This window comes from Exophiala bonariae (assembly GCF_035927105.1).
Source record: "Exophiala bonariae strain CCFEE 5792 chromosome Unknown scaffold_35, whole genome shotgun sequence".
Taxonomy (NCBI): domain Eukaryota; kingdom Fungi; phylum Ascomycota; class Eurotiomycetes; order Chaetothyriales; family Herpotrichiellaceae; genus Exophiala; species Exophiala bonariae.
In genome coordinates, this window is record NW_027042510.1 from 152940 (window position 1) to 170434 (window position 17495).

Below are 17495 nucleotides of genomic sequence, written 5' to 3' on the forward strand. Positions count from 1 at the left end.
GAGTACTCGATATAACTGGCCTCGTGGCCAAACTTATACTCGTCGAGTGTGCTGGCAGACCAGCCGTATCTACAAGATTAAACCCTTACAAATTTCAACTTTCGACATCATGGCCTCGGAGAAGAACGTCGAGCAAAATATTGTACCAGATGATGCTCGCTCGCCAATTGATGCAGAACAAAAGAATCTGCCCGTTTCCAAAGGTCGAAATAATGGCGATGCCGCTTTGGAACTCCTCAAATCCACTGGATCACTGCAGCAGCCTCTTGACCCAGCGCGAAATCGCCGCCTTGTTCGGAAAATCGATCTCCATATCATGCCCCTGATATGCATTGTTTATTTCCTACAGTATATCGACAAGGTTTCTATATCCTACGCAAGTGTCACCGGACTGAGAGAGTCAGCCCATCTTCACGGCAATCAATTTAACTGGGTTGCATCGATATTCTTCTTTGGACAACTGGCATTCGAGTTTCCCACCATCCGTCTTCTGCAGATGTTCCCATTGGCCAAGTATGTGGCTGTCAATGTCACTATCTGGGGAGGGGTGCTTGCTGCGCTAGCCAGCTGCAAAACTTACAGTAGCTTGTTGGCCTGCCGATTTCTTCTGGGGGCTGCTGAGGCCACTGTGGTCCCTGCTTGGGTACTATTCACTTCTCAATGGTATCGTAAAGAAGAGCAAGCGTTTCGAGTAGGCATATGGTTTGCCGTATGTGGTCTTGCCCAGATGCTTGGGGGGTATTTTGCATATGGAGTGGCAAAACATGTCGGCGGAGATGTGAACGCTGCTTTGGAAGGGTGGCAAGTCATCTTCCTTTTCCTCGGTCTCCTTACTGCCGTGGTTGGAGTGATTTTTTGGTTTGTCCTCCCTGATTCACCTGCAACTGCAGGTTTTTTGTCGGAGGAAGAGAAGCTTCTTCATATTGAGCGACTTCGAGGAAACGAGCAAGGCATCGGCAGTAAGGTCTTCAAGTGGGATCAGTTTTGGGAAGCCGTGAAAGATATCAACACCTGGCTGTATGCTTTCTGGGTCTTTGCGGCCAACATCCCCAACTCCATCGCCACCAGTTTTGGCAATATCTTGGTCACCGGAATGGGATACAGCAAGCTCAACTCTCTCCTCCTTGTCACCCCTCTTGGAGCATATGAAGTTGTCGTCCTTATCGGAGTTACCTACATCGCCATGCGCACCGAGCAGAGACTATGGTGCTGTATCGCAACACATATCCCATCTATCGTCGGCGCAATCTTGATGGCTACCACCGAGAAAACCCCTGCTCTCATCGGCTACTACCTCAGCGGTGGCATTCCCATCGGCTGGACCACCATTCTCGGCCTCCAAGCCAGTAACGTGGCAGGCTCCACCAAGAAAATCACCGTCACCTGTATCGGCACCATCGCGTATACCATTGGCAATATCATTTCCCCTCAGACCTTCCAAGCTAAGGACGCACCTCGATACCTACCAGCAAAGATCTCCATTTGTATCTTGTACTTCCTCATCACCGTGGACTTGTACCTCATCCGACTTGTGTACACGCATCGGAATAAGAAGCGCGATGCAGCAAGGGAAGCGCTCGGTGCCGAACATACGGTGGAGAAGAATCATGAATTTCAGGACTTGACAGACATTCAGAACCAGGAGTTCAGATACTCGCTGTGAGCGTGTGATGTTGTAGCATGCAGATCAGTAGATAAAAATACGAGTAGTGCTGGGACTGTGCGACCTGAGGGTTCTAGCTTTTGAATGCCAACACTGTTTATACGAGAATCAGAGAGCTAGCGAATGTTGCTATCCGTGATCGTGCTGAGATGTTATATGTGAAGCTTCAGCTCAGAATCAGCGTGAATTCTAGTGTAATTTTATTGCAGTAATTATTCAGTTATATCATTTCATTTCGGACACTTGTTTCCGTTGCTACCAGTGCGATATCTTGGGATCTGGAGGTGTACTCATGTATGCTTGCTTACTGTCGTCAGAACTCCCTACTCGATGTCCTACTGTTTTGACTTTTATCCCATCATTTTCTCAAGGCGGTAACACAGTCGGCACAGGCGGACGACTTGTTGTCCTCGAAAGTTCAGGAACCGCGATGGTTGGGACGCAAGCGCAGGCACTGCTCACCTGAGCGACAAGCTCTCCCTCTCCACCACCACCGGCGCACGCCTCCGCGGCATAGTCAGGAATGTCGCGCTCATCGTCGTTCTGGCGAGCTAGGAATCCATGGCAGAAGTCTTGACCCTCTTCGAGGCGGCCTTCAATGCTGCTGGCGCGTAGAGACGTCAAACATGGACTTGGATCACAGGTCTTGTGGCCGGGACATTCCTTGCTGGTCATCTTGACGACGAAAGTGCCGCGCTCGATCGTGTGCACCATGATGAAGCCGGACTTGAAGTACGCGTATGAAGACCATGAGCCCAGAAATGCGACGGTACCGCCGCCCTCCAACTCGTCGTCTTCGGGGTAGATGTCGAAGAATCCGGCTTCGCAGATACCCCCGCCGCTGGGGTCGTCAGGCAATGAGCGGATGTCCAGGACGTTTAGTCCGTTGCCGTAGTTGGATTGGTAGCTGTAGCCGTCGATGACATATTGGTTGTGGTCGATTGACCGGGTTCTGCCAGCGTAGTATCCAGTGTAATGAGGATTCTCGAGGTCGCGAATGTCGAAGATGTGAGTAGTAGGTAGACCCTGGGTCATCGGACCGACTTCTGCGTCGCGCTCATCAAATTCGTCATCAAGGATGATATACTCTTGGTTTTGCTCATCGTTTACAACGCCTTGGTGGACATACTCGGCACCTGGGAAGGTAGTGATGGAGATGATGTTAGTCGTGTTTCCGACCTTGTCTGTAACATCGTAGATGGTCAAGGTGTCCTCGTTATATCCATAACAAATATCACGACCTTCGTATCTTGTGTCTGGTCCGCGATAGACAAGGCATTGAGCATCATGAACATAGCCGTCACCAGCAGCACAACCAGGGCTCGTTGGATTTGAGGGATCCGTCATGTTTATGAAGATCAACCCACCCCTACAAGGGAGGTCGCCTCTGACTCTGATGGTCTCATTGCCACCAACTGAGCCGGAAGCGATGGCATAATTGAGTTCCTCGTTGATGACAATGTTGTGAGTACGTCCAACAGGGAGCTCGTTCCAATGGCCAGTCAAGTCTTCCTGGGTAAAATTGGTGGGGCTTGCCGGATCGAGATTAAGCAGTTTGCGCATATCAAAGATCTGGACCCCGTGGTTGATGGCTTCAGAGCCAATGACAGCATAACCTCTGAGAACTCGGATTTCTCTCCAATTCGATCCTATGGGGTCAAATTGAGGAAGTCGACCGAGATACAAAAGTTTACCTTCACTGCTTATCTCGGCGAACGCTGTGCCGTCGTACTGTCCGATGGCCACAAACTCTCTACCGTCATCGGATGTCCATCCCCAAGAGGATGACCCTCGACCCGCTGAACTTCCCAATTCCGCGTGAGACAGGAAATGGTACAGGTCAATCTGAGTATGTCAGCTTTGACTCATGTCACTCAAGAGTATGTGGACCAGACTCACATTGTTGCATCTGAATGTATTGTTTGCATCTCCAGGAATGGCGGCAGCAAACCCATTCTCGCAAGGGGTGTAACCAAGTTCTGGATACTGGGAGCTCTCCATCTGACCTGCTGCAAGCTCGGCATCCCATTGCGCCTAAAGAATGTCTTAGCCCAGTGTCAAGTCGAAATGAAATATATCGACCGTACGGACCATCTTGATGCCCATGATGTGAGCGTGAACTTCTCCAGAGGCATACTGCTCGGCGGTACCTAATGCAGCAGCTCTACTCATGCCAATAAAGGCAGAGCAGAGTGCAGCAATGGAGCTGATGCAAACCATGGCTGACAGTTCGTAACGCTCAAGCAATGTCGGCCTGTGGTGTCTACTCTCTCTTCTCAAAAGATCCGAGCGTGATTTCAAGGAAACTTCTTCTGGGAAGAAGGCCTCATATATGCACGGTGCTCGTCCACTTTACAAGCACTTTGTATCTTCGGAAGTAGGACATAACTGCCATTGCTATGCGCTCGCTTCCGATGACTGGGTGGAGGCAATGAGGCTTGGAACCAGAATTTATGACGAAGGATGCTACAGTAAATACTTGGCCGATGAAACCTGAGAGATAGCAAAGCATAGGCAACGAGGATGATCACCTTGGCATCTTGGGTATCCGAGGTGGAATGCAAAGATTGTGTCCCACGACTGCTCAGGCTTCAAGTCTGTGCATCACCTTCCAGACGAGATCATTAGTTCGAGCATCATGGGCCTACCCTCGCAAAGAGTATTGTTGAAGCAGAGAAATATCGAATCGTTCCTAAAGGCAAGGCATTAACAGCTAACGTAGCTGTTGTTCCATCATTGATCAAGCCAAGATGTGCCAATGTGGAAGATGAAGTCTGAATATTTAGGTTCTTGGTAGACACCCACGCTTTACCTAATTTAGGGTAGAGTCTTGCTGTCGTACTAAGTAAATCGTAACGTAAGATTTACAAACTGCGAACTCTCGAAGAGAGTAAAAACATCACCATCTATATAGAATGAGTACACGGCCTTAGTTCACCCTAATATTTTCGACTAACTTAAATAAAGTTCGAAAAAAGGCAAAAAAGATTGTCGTCTGTGTGGATTGAACACACGACCTTCAGATTTTGGGACTGATTGAAACTTCAGTCTCTGGGATGATTGTTAGAAATGATGGAACAAGTTTGTGGATAAAGATCACTTACGACGCTCTCCCAACTGAATGACGTGTTAGATGTAGAAATGATAATTGAGGTTGACCTCAACTCACCTGAGCTAAGACGACGAATTGTTGAGGACATTTCGAGAAAATTAATCTATATCGTAGACTATCTTGTGGGACTATTCGGATTCCATGGGCGCTAAGATTCGGCGTCTCGGCAGTAAGAATTTATGAACCTTGCCTTCCATTGGCCTATTTGAAAAGTGAAAATTTAGTGATAAGAAAGCACTCATTCTATAATTGATTACATGAGAAGGCATAGTAGTGATCATTGGTGTCAATAGCTAAGTACCTAGGAAGCTTCGAGCTTTGCTTGAACGGGAATTAGCTACCAAGTATAGGTTCGATGATTTTGGACAGGCCCATGGAATAACCAGCAAGTCCTCCGAGCTCGCGTCCGATTGAATCGTTAGCAAGGTTTAATACTTCCTCCACACCTCCGACCAGATGTCTAGTCATCACCATCATGCTTAGGCATCATCCTCCCATCTTATCTCGGCTCTCAGTGCACGATTTGAGCTGCAATACGGTTTGTCATATACTTCTTGACATTCCCGAGGAAAAGGCAGGCGATAATCGCACAAACACCAAACCCAATACTGGTGAACCAAACATACTTAAGGGCGTAGGCATATGCCGAACGAGTGCCAATGGTAGCGGCCTCTACTACCGCGGGGGTGACTCCTGGAATGGTTGCAAGGGCAGCGGGATCCAAGAGGAATGCTCCGACAAAGGATTCGGCTGATGTGAGTGGCAATCCAGCTTTAATTGCTGCCTGAGCAATTTCTATGGGAAGCTGAGTCTCGAGTTTGTGGTAGAAGATGTTGTAGTAAATGCTGTAGCCGATTGATCCACCCACAACCCTGATAGAAAGTGACAGAGCAACAGCAGTGGCAATCACCTCATCAGGCCTGGAGAATATTAGCATCAGATCTTACACATGATATGCATGAACTTCAGGGCTGACTTACGCAACAGTGATAGCGATCGTGGCTGCCGGCACAAGGACACCGCCAATGCCAAACCCAGAAAGGATGGCGAAAATGTAGAGTCTGTCGGGTGTATCAGGAGTCACAGCTCCCATAGCTCCTCCGAATGCGGTCATCAAGATACATGAGCCGACCAGCAACTCTCGACTCCATCCCTTAAACCATGACAAGGCGGCATTGACGAGGGTGGCTCCCATTGTAACCCCTAAGCCCCCAGCCAAGCCTTTCAATCCGACTTGTACTGGATCTGGCGAAAACACAGTAGACGCTTCGAGTGGAAAGAAGTTGAGCGATGAAAAGAAGTTCATACCACCAACGAAAGCCACCATGTATGAGACAGCCACAGTTCTTTGGCCTCGAAATAGCTGGCGCGGTACCATTGGATTTTTGGCAAACTTGTACTCCCACAAGATGAAAACCAAGATAAGTGCGAGACCGATAAGTAGGGTACAGAGGACATAGGCTGAGGTCCAGGGATGGGAATACCCACCGGCTTGGAGAGCCACAAGGCTGTCGATCTTGTTAGTCACTAAGACGATATTGATAAGGGATGACTCACAAGAGGGTTAAACCAGTGATTGACAAGAAACCTCCCACGTAATCAATGCTTTTCACGATTTCCATTTTCGTGGCTCCGTCTCCTCTCCTAGTAGCAACTGGAAAGTAAGTGAAAGCAATTCCAAGGAAGCAAATGCCATTGTAGATCCTAGACAGGCTGTCAGTTTCGTATAGGTTCCTCGGTATGATTGTTACCAACAGAGAGATCCACATGCCCCATCTCCAGGTGTGGTAAGTACTTAGAAGCTGACTGTACATCACATAAGGTACGAATGGCACCACAAAGAATGTCACCATTGCTAGGTAGAGGCCACGCTGCTTGACAGGAACAAGTTCGGCGGTTCTGGGACACCACTTGTCAGCAGAGGGAAGTTCAGGGCATGAGAGACATCATACCCGGCAAGTGCGGTGAGCTCGCCAACAGCTCCACCAGCACCAGCTATGGACATCCCAGTAACAGCCTGACCGAATCCATGAGCCGTACCAATAAGGACAATCCCGACCATAATGGCGACGCCCCCTAAAAGGGACATGTTTCGACGTCCAAAGATATCTTGCAGATATCCAACGAATGGAGCGATAGAAGCGATTGCTAGAGTGTTGGCTACCGGCAGCCAGGAGGACTTCTCCGGAGACCCAATATCATGGACAATGAATGTCAGAGACCCTCCAACGAAGTAGAGGGGAATTTGAGCGCCTGTGTCCACGCTGTCAGCCTGAATTTTCTTCTGTACATCGCCAGGTGAAAGCAAACACCTACCAACATAAAGTCCAGCGAGTGATAGGGAGGCAATAGCATGCTTCGCAGTCCATTGGATTACTCCATCGGAATCGTCCCCTTTCACGGCGTGGCCATGTTCTTCCGCATCAACATGGAGGTTGGAGACTTGCTTCTCGCTAGTTTCAATCTGTTCTGCAGCCGGAGCTTCAGATTTCGTATGGACTGACTTGTTCTCCTCCATTATTGCAAACTTGGCGAAATATCTGATTGATTTGAAAGTTCAAGATTGGATAGCAGGGTAAATACATAGTATCGACTGCCCGCAGTGTCTCGTTTGAGGACCCGAGGATAAATGCTCGGTGCCTCGGTGAGCAGGGGTCTTCGGTCAGCCTTCCCCAGCTTCTCCATGAAGTCAGCCTCGACTCGCGGGGTTACCGATTTTCAGAGACTCTGAATGGAGATCGCTCTGGTTCAATTGGTCATTAAGCGAGCTCAACGAGAGGACAACTGTCAACGGCAAGGTTGACTTCGATAAGTTGACTCTGCGGAAGTGAACAGCCATGTTGAAGCTTTTTGTGGTACGAGATTCAAAGGGCCAAGCTCCCAAACGACTTGGTTCTTTTCGCTGGACTTTGTTTCGATCTCACGGCGCACGAAGGCCAGAAGGTGCAGCACTGTCGACTGTAGGAGCTCTGCAGTCTAAGCAGTAGTCCGAGGACTGTGCATCTCTCTGCTTGCTTGCAAATCCGTGAATCATGAATAATAGTGGACCTCACCTAATAATCTGGCATGTCGCTCGGGCCTGACTCTTGACGCTGGAGAGCTATGTAGATCAACGTCAAAATAACAACTGGGCACTCTAAGATGACCCGCTTACGCGATCCCATTCAGGCATGGTTTACGCTGTCCACGCCACTTGACTCCAACATTTTGACTCTGCTGGGCTGGCCCTGATAAACTCACGGGGATAGCACGTACAAAGTAATATTCAACGCTGCGGGGTTGTCATTGACTGGCCAGGCTGCAAAGCAAATTCCTTGACACTTCTGCCGCACCTCTCTTGAACAGCCAAGGTCAGGCTCAAAGAACCAATCTCCCCACTCTACAGATCATCGATAATGTCTTGCGCTGAATCTGACATTACTAAATAGGTGTCTTGAGCCTGGTGAGTAATTCCATCAAAAACGAATATGCGTTTATCAAACATCGACAGCAAACGCTTGGACATTTTCATCTTAGACCTTGAGGAGGTCAGTACAAAGGATGACTGATCTATTATCCAGCCTGCAGAAGTCTTAAATAGACTCTGGCAAACAGCCAGGGAGCCAACACCACATGGAAAACTTCAACACTTCTCCCTCTCTGCTCGAAAGCCCATCATATTGCAGAGGAGTCAGCACGAATATCACTGCCTTTTTATCTAGGAAAGGCTAGATACTACGAAGTACCACTTATCAGCCGTGGTGCTCGAATACGCCTCTGCTAGTGTCTTGAATAACACTGGCGTACCGTCGTCCGATGCCTCATTCCGTGCCAAGAATGACCCCGGAGAAAGATGCGAAGGCCAACTGCAGATCTATGGTATTGATCTTTACTAGAAGACCGCCGATTGGTTTGTTCATCTATGTCAGCGAGTGTTGAAATCCTATACAACTTCGCAGCTTGGGAAAATCATTCCTCGACAAGGCTAGATGTCTTCGAAAAAATGCCAAAAGCTTGAAGCGGAATGTCAATCAGCATTGCACATGATTTTAATCTCCGAACACAGTCACATTTGCCCACTATGAGTCTGAAAGGGACAATGGGATCATTACGAGGCATAAGTGTGCTACTTCAGGGCACAGCCTTGGTGCGTACTCGGGAGGAATCGACGTATGCTGACAGATATTCGAAATTTGCGGCAAGGCTTGAATCACGCCAGGCCATGCGACGCCTAATGACAAATTTAATGTCATTGCCTCCTGATGAATTTGAATACGCCATTATGCAAAGTTTATAAAGTACTAATGTAGGTCATTGGATGGTTTGAGAACTGTATAGACCAGCCTCAAATATGCTTCGCTCAATTTTTGCTATTGCTCTGGCATTGGCCGCTCGGCTTGTGTCTGCTAAACATTGCCAAAATCTCACCATACCCGTCACAATTTCTGCACAAAACGCTGTGTGGAACATTACTGCTCCATCCAACAATGTTGAAGTGACCAATTTCATTCTCGATGTCAATAGGCAAGGACATTCATACATCGCAGATGCTTTCAAAGGGTGCGAATCTCGGCCCATATGTTCTAAGGCCGAATTACTGACGCTCACTATACCAGTATGCCATCGTTAGTGGGACGTATAATATCGGAACAACCTATTGCGCACCGGATCATGGCCATTCCAAGGTGATTCAGATCCTCACACACGGAGGCGGATTCGACCGAAAGTAAGGAACCATCACTAGAATAGATCCGAGATCGCTCCTAACATCTCATTTAAGCTATTGGGATTTATCTTTCAACAACTTCAACTACTCTTATGTGAACGTTGCTGTGGATGAATATGGCTTCAGCACTCTGACCTGGGATCGCATTGGGGTGGGCGAGTCCGACCATCCTGATCCAATCCAGGATGTGCAAGCGGCACTTTCAGAACAGGCTCTGAGATATCTTACGGAACAAATTCACAATGGTACCTTCCCCGGTGTGGAGCATGAATTTGAAAAGGTGCAACACGTTGGCCACTCCATTGGATCCGGATTGACATTAAGCCTCATCCGCGACTATCCCACTATATCTGATGCCGCGGTCCTTACGGGTTTCAGTGCCAATGGGACCTGGGCCGACCAGTTTATGTTTGGCTCCAGCTGGCTTTCGACCACAGAGATTCCAAGATATCAGAAAGACTATCCAGCAGGCTATATTGCATGGGAATATCCTTCAGGGATACAAACAGCTTTCCTCGCACCAGGAAATTTCGACCCCGAAGCCTTACCCTGGTCGGTAAACAACACCAAACCGACATCTATTGGTGAGATTGTGCAAGTCGGCAGTCCAGTAAGAAACAACTTCACTGGTCCGCTTCTCATCATTACGGGAGAGCGAGATCTCGTCTTTTGTGGTGGTGATTGCTACCAGATTGGCAACCCTGCAGTCCCCAGCATTCTCAACTTGTCCACCATATTAGCACCCGACGCTCAACTCGAAACCATTGTTGTTCCTGGCAGTGGCCATGGCTTGAACATGGAGTATAGCCATAAGCAAACGTATGCCGACATCAACAAGTTTTTACAGAACCATTGAGGTGTGACATTAGCATACAGACCAAGGGGCCTAAGTCAATGATGGCAAGGCTGTGGCATTGATGGGCAAATTCGGAGCTGGTCAGAAATAAGTATTACGACATGAGGATTTAGTTAGACACTTAATATTACCTACCTTTCTGCTCCAGTGGGCACAGAGATTACAGTACCAACGCTTTATCCGTAGAGGGGAGAGAGTGATAGGGCGCCGACACATGCGTTATCAACAAAGCTCTGGTTGAGAAATAAGGGGGGTTGGTTGCAGGCTAAAGTCGGCTTGCTAGGTGGCCTCCGCAAATCTGATGGAGAATTGAGTCGTGGCATAGTCTGGTCGATATATTCAAGTATGAAGGCACTATACAATACTTCACATGGCACTTTCGATCCAGGATATTCACTTTTGACGGGTCACAACGGACAAGTTAGGTATCGGTACCGACCACTTGATTGATTATCATGAGTTGTTTTGCTATCAGGTGTTCACATATGAATCTCGGCTGGGAGGTGGGATATCGCCTAAGCTGGAGGTGCCCAACGGGGCGAGGCGCTCAAGCCTCGGACCACCCCTTGACCCCCCCTGACTACCTAAGCTGGTTAGGCGAGGTGGTCAAGTCTCCATCACTTAAAAGGCTAGGAAAGTCTGCAACATTGAGGTTCCTGTCCTGCCGAATGTCGTGCGCGATCAACAATAATTTTCCTACTGAATCTGTTCCAGAATTGCTTGTAAGGATACTGGACATCTTCTTATGCTGGTGCACAAAAGTTGAAGCTTTGGTGGGGGAATGACAAGTCTCTTTATTTCTTGGAGGGCTTTAAGCTGGTCTAGTGAAATCAAGCGAAGACTTAGCTTAGCTAGAGCCCTGCTCTGCAGGACTCGACATGCTTGCGACATCACCTATTCGGCACCTGATTCGATCTCGAAGCATGGGGAGTACTCTAAAGATGGGAAAGCGGCCGAGGTGGCAGGCCAGCTCGTGTTCTTGTCTTGGTGCTTGACCGTGGTACTTACGACTAGGTCGCAGGAGACCTGTCCAGAAGCCTTGGAAAAACCTGCATACACGAGCTTGATCAGATCAAGGCAGCGATCCCGCCATATGAGAGATCGCATATCCGATTTTCTACCTACACTTCCCACCACAAAAACTACCAAGTAATTCTCAATTTTCAAGCTTAAGCAGCTTTTGAGCCTCGCAGCCACTTCAGTAGTGACCAAAGTTATGGCAGAATATGTAGGTCCACTCGAGGCTTCGTCGATCGATTCCAATCTGCAGTCAGGCTACGACCTCAAACAGCCGCTCCTGTCAGTTGTACCAATTCAGGCCCAGCCTCAGCCTCAGCTGTTGCCACTACCTCCAGGATGGCTCGAGATGGCAGACCCTTCTGGCAGAACATTGTACTGTAACCCAACAACAGGGACAACTTCTTGGGAACGACCCAGTGTTCCTCAACTACCACTTGGCTGGATGAAGTCACAAACCCCTGATGGCAAGACAATCTATATTCATGCAGAGACGCAAAGATGCTCATATGAATTCCCGTCACAACCTCAGGCATCAGTATCCCAGCCACAAGCCAAGATACAGCCACAGATTCGGCCTTTGAATACTCAGATGCCTCAGATCACAAGGTATCCAACGGCGCCTGGCAAGAATGCCACCATTGGTGCTCCTGTACTGCACCGAAGACAGACTGCTCCTGTTCAAGCCCTTCAAGACCCGTTGTCCGTGACCGTAAGCGTCAATACGACAATGGCAAGGAAAGCTGTGCCAGGTTTTAATGAAGCTTTAGCAGTGCACCAGCTTTCGGAACGCAATAATAGTACGGTTCTCACCAAGAAATTCGCTGCAGACTTAGCGGTCACGACTCATGCCATGAAAGATGCGACTATCAGTGGAGCCAGTTTAGCAACTCGACAGGCCAAAGTTGCTGGACAAATTATGGTAGATCCCAAGAAGATGCAAAAAATGTCCAAAAAGATGGTCATCAAGACGGGAGCAATGGGTGTCAAAACTGGTCGAGCGTTGAAATCTATGATGGGTGAGATGGTTGAGGCAGCAGACAAAAAGGGGAAATATCAGCCAAAGGATCGCCATTTCATCCCCTATGATGGTCAGGTTGAGTACCAGATGAAAGTCCCTGTTCAACATCCAGCACAAGTTCCAATGAAGACCCATGAGGACGAGTTTCAGCAACAGCAGCAGCAGCAGCAGCAAGAAGCCTCAATTGTACCAAGGCCGCATCCTGCAGCATCTCAAACAACGATAACTGGAGTTCCTGCACGCCGCCCAGTTCGCCCGCAATCAGTTATCATCAATGGCACAATGTCTTTGGCGCAGTCGTACCAGGGAACGGTTGCTGCTACCGATAATCAATTTCCAGCAACTGAGATAGCGCAACCTTGCGCTCTCAATGTGCAACAAGCCGAACAACCTGGTGGAGAGAACACGGTATTTCAGGTTGGCATTGAGGGTCAACTCAATCATAATGCATCCAACTCAGCAACCGTGAAACCACCAGGGTCAGTACAGCAAGCCACACAGACTTCTACATCAGTAAACCTGTCTTCCCAAATCATTGCACCGAACCCATTACCGGTTCATTCTGCACCTATCACTGAGCCGACTGCTGCTTTTCTTCCAGCATCGAACAGTGATCTGCGACCCCACCCACTCAGACTTTCCAACCCACAGACCGTCGTTGCGCAGCCGCACATAGCAAATTCATACTCACTCCAAGCACAAGCAAGTGTCATCATCCAGGCCCCTGCTGACAACCCCGCTCCACCACCATATACTCAACAGGCACAAACCTCCGGTCTTCCAACGTCCAGCCAAGCCGTCCAACGCCCTCCTCCTCGACGACGACCAGCACCATCCGCAAGCCACCAACCATCCCAGCCGGGGTATTCCCAACAGCAACCCAGTGTACAATATGTCGTGCCATCACAAGAGCAAGGTGCTTTTCTAGCTTCTGCGTCTGGCGGTGGTACGGTCGGTTATGAGACGTACAACTTCATTCAGCCACAACAATCAACGGTAGTATACCAAGATCAACAGCCAGCAGGATATTCGATGCAACCTCAGATGTTGGCAGCACAGCCACAAGAGCAGAACATTATTATCGAGCAGAACCAGACTATTATCCAGCAGCAGCAGGTTGTCAATAATGACGTATTAGTGATCCAACAGCAAGGGATGACCAGTAATGAGTACGAGTTGTACGTGCAACAAGACAGCATGGACGCTCAACAAATGGGAATGTATACGGAGTACACGACGTACGAGGAAGGGGTTGCTGGTGAGGAGGTGATGTATGCCGAGGCGTATACAGGGGAAGTCTATGAGGAGGTTGAATATGATACCCAAGAGGTTGGTGGTTGCGAGGGTGTGAGTGGCTGTGAAGGATAGAGTATCTATGCTGATAAGTGACCGTCAGTGATCAACGGATGCCAGCTGGTCCGGATTTCTGAAGTTAGTACGAATTGATGTCTTTTGAACACCCCCTGTACACTTCACAAGACTAAAAGAGCCCATATTGTTCTATTAGTGCGCTCATATCTCTCGGGGTAACACGTTTCTGTCCGCCATTAGGAGACATGCATTTGTTCTCTTCTTTAGGTAGTACCTAGGTAACTTGCAATTCTGATGTATGTATATCGATTAATGGTGCGCGCGACAAGGCAAAATGTACGAAGCGAAGGCTGATACCAAACTAGGGGGCGCTCGATCACAAGAGGACATAGACACTGCGGACATGGAGCAGCCAGCAGACATGCCCGCTGGCTGCTACGATCAGGCTAAAGGCTAATCATGAAGCGCACAGCCACAAGTGTGATAGGTGTACTGGAGCGCGAAAATGTCGATATTATTGGAGGATGGATCTGAACTTGGCCATGACGATGTGGCCCTCTTCCTAGACCTTTCTCGAGCAGCTGTCCGTGTGCTGTCGCTATTCATCTTTGATAATGGCTCTTTTCAGCCCTCCGACGAGGTTCAGCGAGCGTGTACCTGTGCTGGAGTTACGAGTAAGATACACGCCTCGCACAGTAATTCGTAAACAAATAACATTAGACTGATAACGAACGTAAGCAAAGCTAATACCAGAATTAGCAAAGCGCTAACGAGACAGGAACTGGCACGTGCTCGGCACAGTTACCATTTACAGCACACAGGACCTGCATTTAGCTTCTCTCTGCACTTTATCGGTCTTTTCAGCGCGGACTAGAGTGGACACGATCCACCACTTGTATAGATTTCGTGTTCTTTCAAGGCGATGTCAACTATGCACACCACGGTACCTAGTATGCGATCTCTGCTCACTTCTGGAGAGTCTCCCGGTCAGCCTCGAACCAAAGTACCTCGGAACTTTCCTCACCTGTCAAATACTAGGAAGATGACAAGGTAAGGCTGGCACACCGCTCAGCTGAACCCCCAAGTTTACTCCAAAATCCACAAGTCGGGGTAAGAATGCTCCTCGATAGCTTATCCCGAGTGCTTCCAGATATTCTAGATAGCAAATTCATGTGGAGTCCATGTCTTAATTAGTCGATGATAATCATACCAGTTACCAGACTTCTAGTTTCTAACGGGTATCATGGCCCGATTTCCCACCATAAGAGTCGAATGCCTGCCATGTACAATGCTCAAGGAGGAAAGTATGACCACAGTTCATCTTGTTCGTCGAGAGGCCTCCAAAGACTCCGGACAGCACGATGTCTCCGATTATCGACAACAAAGGAGCTGTAGAAGCAGCAGACAAAGAAGCTGAATTTGCTATCGGAGATGGGCTCAATCCCAGTTCAAGTATCGAACAGGCGTCGCTGGCTGAGTTGGCCGACAGCAGGAATGGTCAATTCCACCGCTCCTTCTCCCCTCGTCAGATCCATGTGAGTTTCATGACCACAGAGGGTCGTCTCTGCCATATCACAAGGCACTCGATCTGACTCCTGACCTTCCAGATTATCTCTCTTGGATCCAATATCGGCAGCGGCGTGTTCCTCGGCACAGGCAAGGCATTGGCAAATGGAGGCCCTGGCTTCATGATCATTGCTTACTTCTTGGTCTGTTCATGCATCTGGGCCGTGTTACAGACCCTTGGAGAGATGACCATTGCCTTCCCGACCAGTGGCAATTACATCGACTATGCCGATCGATGGGTTGACCCTGCGCTGGCTTTCGGTGCTGGTTTCGCTGAATGGCTCGGTATGGTTGCTTGCTACCCAAGAGAAACAAGGAACAAATACTGATTACATTCTAGGCTGGGTTGCTGTTGTTGCACTCGAAGCCATATTCTTTAATATCTTCGTGCAGTACTGGGCTGAAGGTGCCTTACCACTACCAGCATCCAGTGAGTGGAACTACATTTCCCAGAGATCGAGAAACTGACCTCAAAGTCACAATTTTCCTTGTCATTGTCCTTGCGATATTCCTCCTTCCTAACAAGGCCTTCGCTTGGTTTGAGTACGTCACATCAGTGATCAAAATTTTCTTATTCCTGTTGATCATCGTCCTGTCTCTGGCAATCGTCTGCGGCGCAGGTCCAGGAGGCTATGTACATGATGGAGCTTACTGGAGAGATTTACCACCGTTCAAGAATGGGTTTACTGTAGGTTTTCTTGGAGCAGATTGTCTCGCAATTCAACCAGCTAACATCTTCAGGGTTTCGCCAATTGTGCATTGCTGGCTGTTGCAGGCGTCGGGGATCAAGTCTTCGTAAGCATTCAATCTCCATTCTCTCTAGACACTTCTGACAATTGCTAAAGATTGGCATTATGGGTGGCGAGGCTTCATCTCCTCGTTTCAGCATGGCACACGCGACTAAACTCGTGCCTTTCCGAGTCAACTTCGTCTACATGTTGAGTGTTGTTTTCATTACACTTCTAGTAAGGTCCGATGATGAGCGTCTTCTTGGGGGCTCCGACGTTACCGCGTCTGCGTTCGTCATCGCGATTGCAGACGCGAATATCGCAGGCGTTCCAGATCTCATCAACGCAGCCATGATCACTGGTATACTGGCAATCGCAGCCGAATCAATCTACTTGTCCTCCAGGATTGTGCGAGAAATGGCACACAAGCGATTAGTTCCTCAATTTATTGCAAAGGTGGACAGTCGGGGCCGACCACGCTGGGCACTCGCAATAACTTGTGCTGTCGCGGTCTTCCTGAGCTATCTCAGTCTGAGCTGTAAGGAAATTTCTCAGTCTCCTTGTCTTCATTGTGCTAACTAACACCTACCTAGCTGGCGGCTATGAACTCTTTGTCTGGCTCGTCAACATATCCAGTTCTGCCTACTTCATTAACTGGATGATCATCTCATTCACATCCTGGCGCTTCCACCAAGCCCTGCAAGCCCAGAACGATCCTCTCTTCCGACAAGTCTACGCTTGGAAGTCCATTTCATGGCCGCTGATGCCCATCTGGATGATGCTGATCTCCATCCTGCTTGTTGTCTGCTGCATCTTCGCTGGAGCTAAGCCCTTGGGTGGCGGAGGCTTCACCGCGTACACGTTCTTCCAGTACATCATTGGACTGTTGATTATTGTGGGTTTCACACTCGCGTACAAATTGATCATGCGAACCGAGTGGCGCGATCCAAAGACGGCAGATCTCATTACTGGGAGAAGAATCTTGACCGCGCAAGAGATCAAGTATCTCGATGATTACTATGCCATGCCCAAGTGGAGGCGATTTGGAACTTACGTGCAATTGTGGTAAAGATGGTCAGAGTTCAGACTGCTTGTTGCAGGACTCTAAGGGTGCTCAATATCCTGGAGCTAGATGGGGAGTTACCAAATACCATCTACCCGTATCCATCGCAGAAGAAACAAATCTTCGAGACAGAATCTTGACCTGGTGGTATTTCAATGAACGTTGACTCAGTCAGTGGCTTGAAGCACGCTCCTTGCGAAGAGATCTGTGAAGCCATGGCCTGACTCTTCGATAGTTTCCTATGTAAAGGAGGTTGAAAGCTGCAACGAGTCGTATAGCATAAAGGACCCAAGCGAAGTGTGGACCCATATGTTGTCCTACCATAAAGGGATATATTCTCTCCACCGTCGATAGCAATACTCGGACTGTGATCGTTAAAAGATATCTGATAGGGGAGAGGAGAGTATCCCTGACTTGGACTAAAGGAATCTGTAACTCTCCACCAGATAACTA

At 48.6% G+C, this 17495-nt stretch overlaps 6 protein-coding genes across 6 annotated transcripts; 4 read left to right on the plus strand and 2 right to left on the minus strand.

The window, feature by feature from the left end:
* Positions 1-109: 109 nt before the first annotated feature.
* LTR84_009019 (uncharacterized protein) lies at positions 110-1663 on the plus strand (the record flags this gene model as incomplete). Its single annotated transcript, XM_064852561.1, has 1 exon — positions 110-1663. The coding sequence occupies one exon, from the start codon at positions 110-112 to the stop codon at positions 1661-1663; it is 1554 nt and encodes a 517-aa protein (XP_064701268.1).
* A 366-nt stretch (positions 1664-2029) lies between these two features.
* Positions 2030-3883, minus strand: LTR84_009020 (uncharacterized protein; the record flags this gene model as incomplete). Its single annotated transcript, XM_064852562.1, has 3 exons — positions 2030-3508; positions 3563-3697; positions 3755-3883. 3 exons carry the CDS (start codon positions 3881-3883, stop codon positions 2030-2032), a joined length of 1743 nt encoding a protein of 580 aa, XP_064701269.1.
* A 1403-nt stretch (positions 3884-5286) lies between these two features.
* Positions 5287-7293, minus strand: LTR84_009021 (uncharacterized protein; the record flags this gene model as incomplete). Its single annotated transcript, XM_064852563.1, has 5 exons — positions 5287-5695; positions 5756-6283; positions 6333-6479; positions 6531-6674; positions 6728-7293. 5 exons carry the CDS (start codon positions 7291-7293, stop codon positions 5287-5289), a joined length of 1794 nt encoding a protein of 597 aa, XP_064701270.1.
* A 1812-nt stretch (positions 7294-9105) lies between these two features.
* LTR84_009022 (uncharacterized protein) lies at positions 9106-10336 on the plus strand (the record flags this gene model as incomplete). The annotated part of the gene is made up of 3 exons (XM_064852564.1): positions 9106-9314; positions 9385-9480; positions 9535-10336. 3 exons carry the CDS (start codon positions 9106-9108, stop codon positions 10334-10336), a joined length of 1107 nt encoding a protein of 368 aa, XP_064701271.1.
* A 1216-nt stretch (positions 10337-11552) lies between these two features.
* On the plus strand, positions 11553-13742 carry LTR84_009023 (uncharacterized protein; the record flags this gene model as incomplete). Its single annotated transcript, XM_064852565.1, has 1 exon — positions 11553-13742. One exon carries the CDS (start codon positions 11553-11555, stop codon positions 13740-13742), a length of 2190 nt encoding a protein of 729 aa, XP_064701272.1.
* A 1304-nt stretch (positions 13743-15046) lies between these two features.
* LTR84_009024 (uncharacterized protein) lies at positions 15047-17048 on the plus strand (the record flags this gene model as incomplete). Its single annotated transcript, XM_064852566.1, has 7 exons — positions 15047-15220; positions 15293-15536; positions 15592-15681; positions 15728-15939; positions 15993-16046; positions 16097-16517; positions 16573-17048. 7 exons carry the CDS (start codon positions 15047-15049, stop codon positions 17046-17048), a joined length of 1671 nt encoding a protein of 556 aa, XP_064701273.1.
* Between the last annotated feature and the right edge of the window lie 447 nt (positions 17049-17495).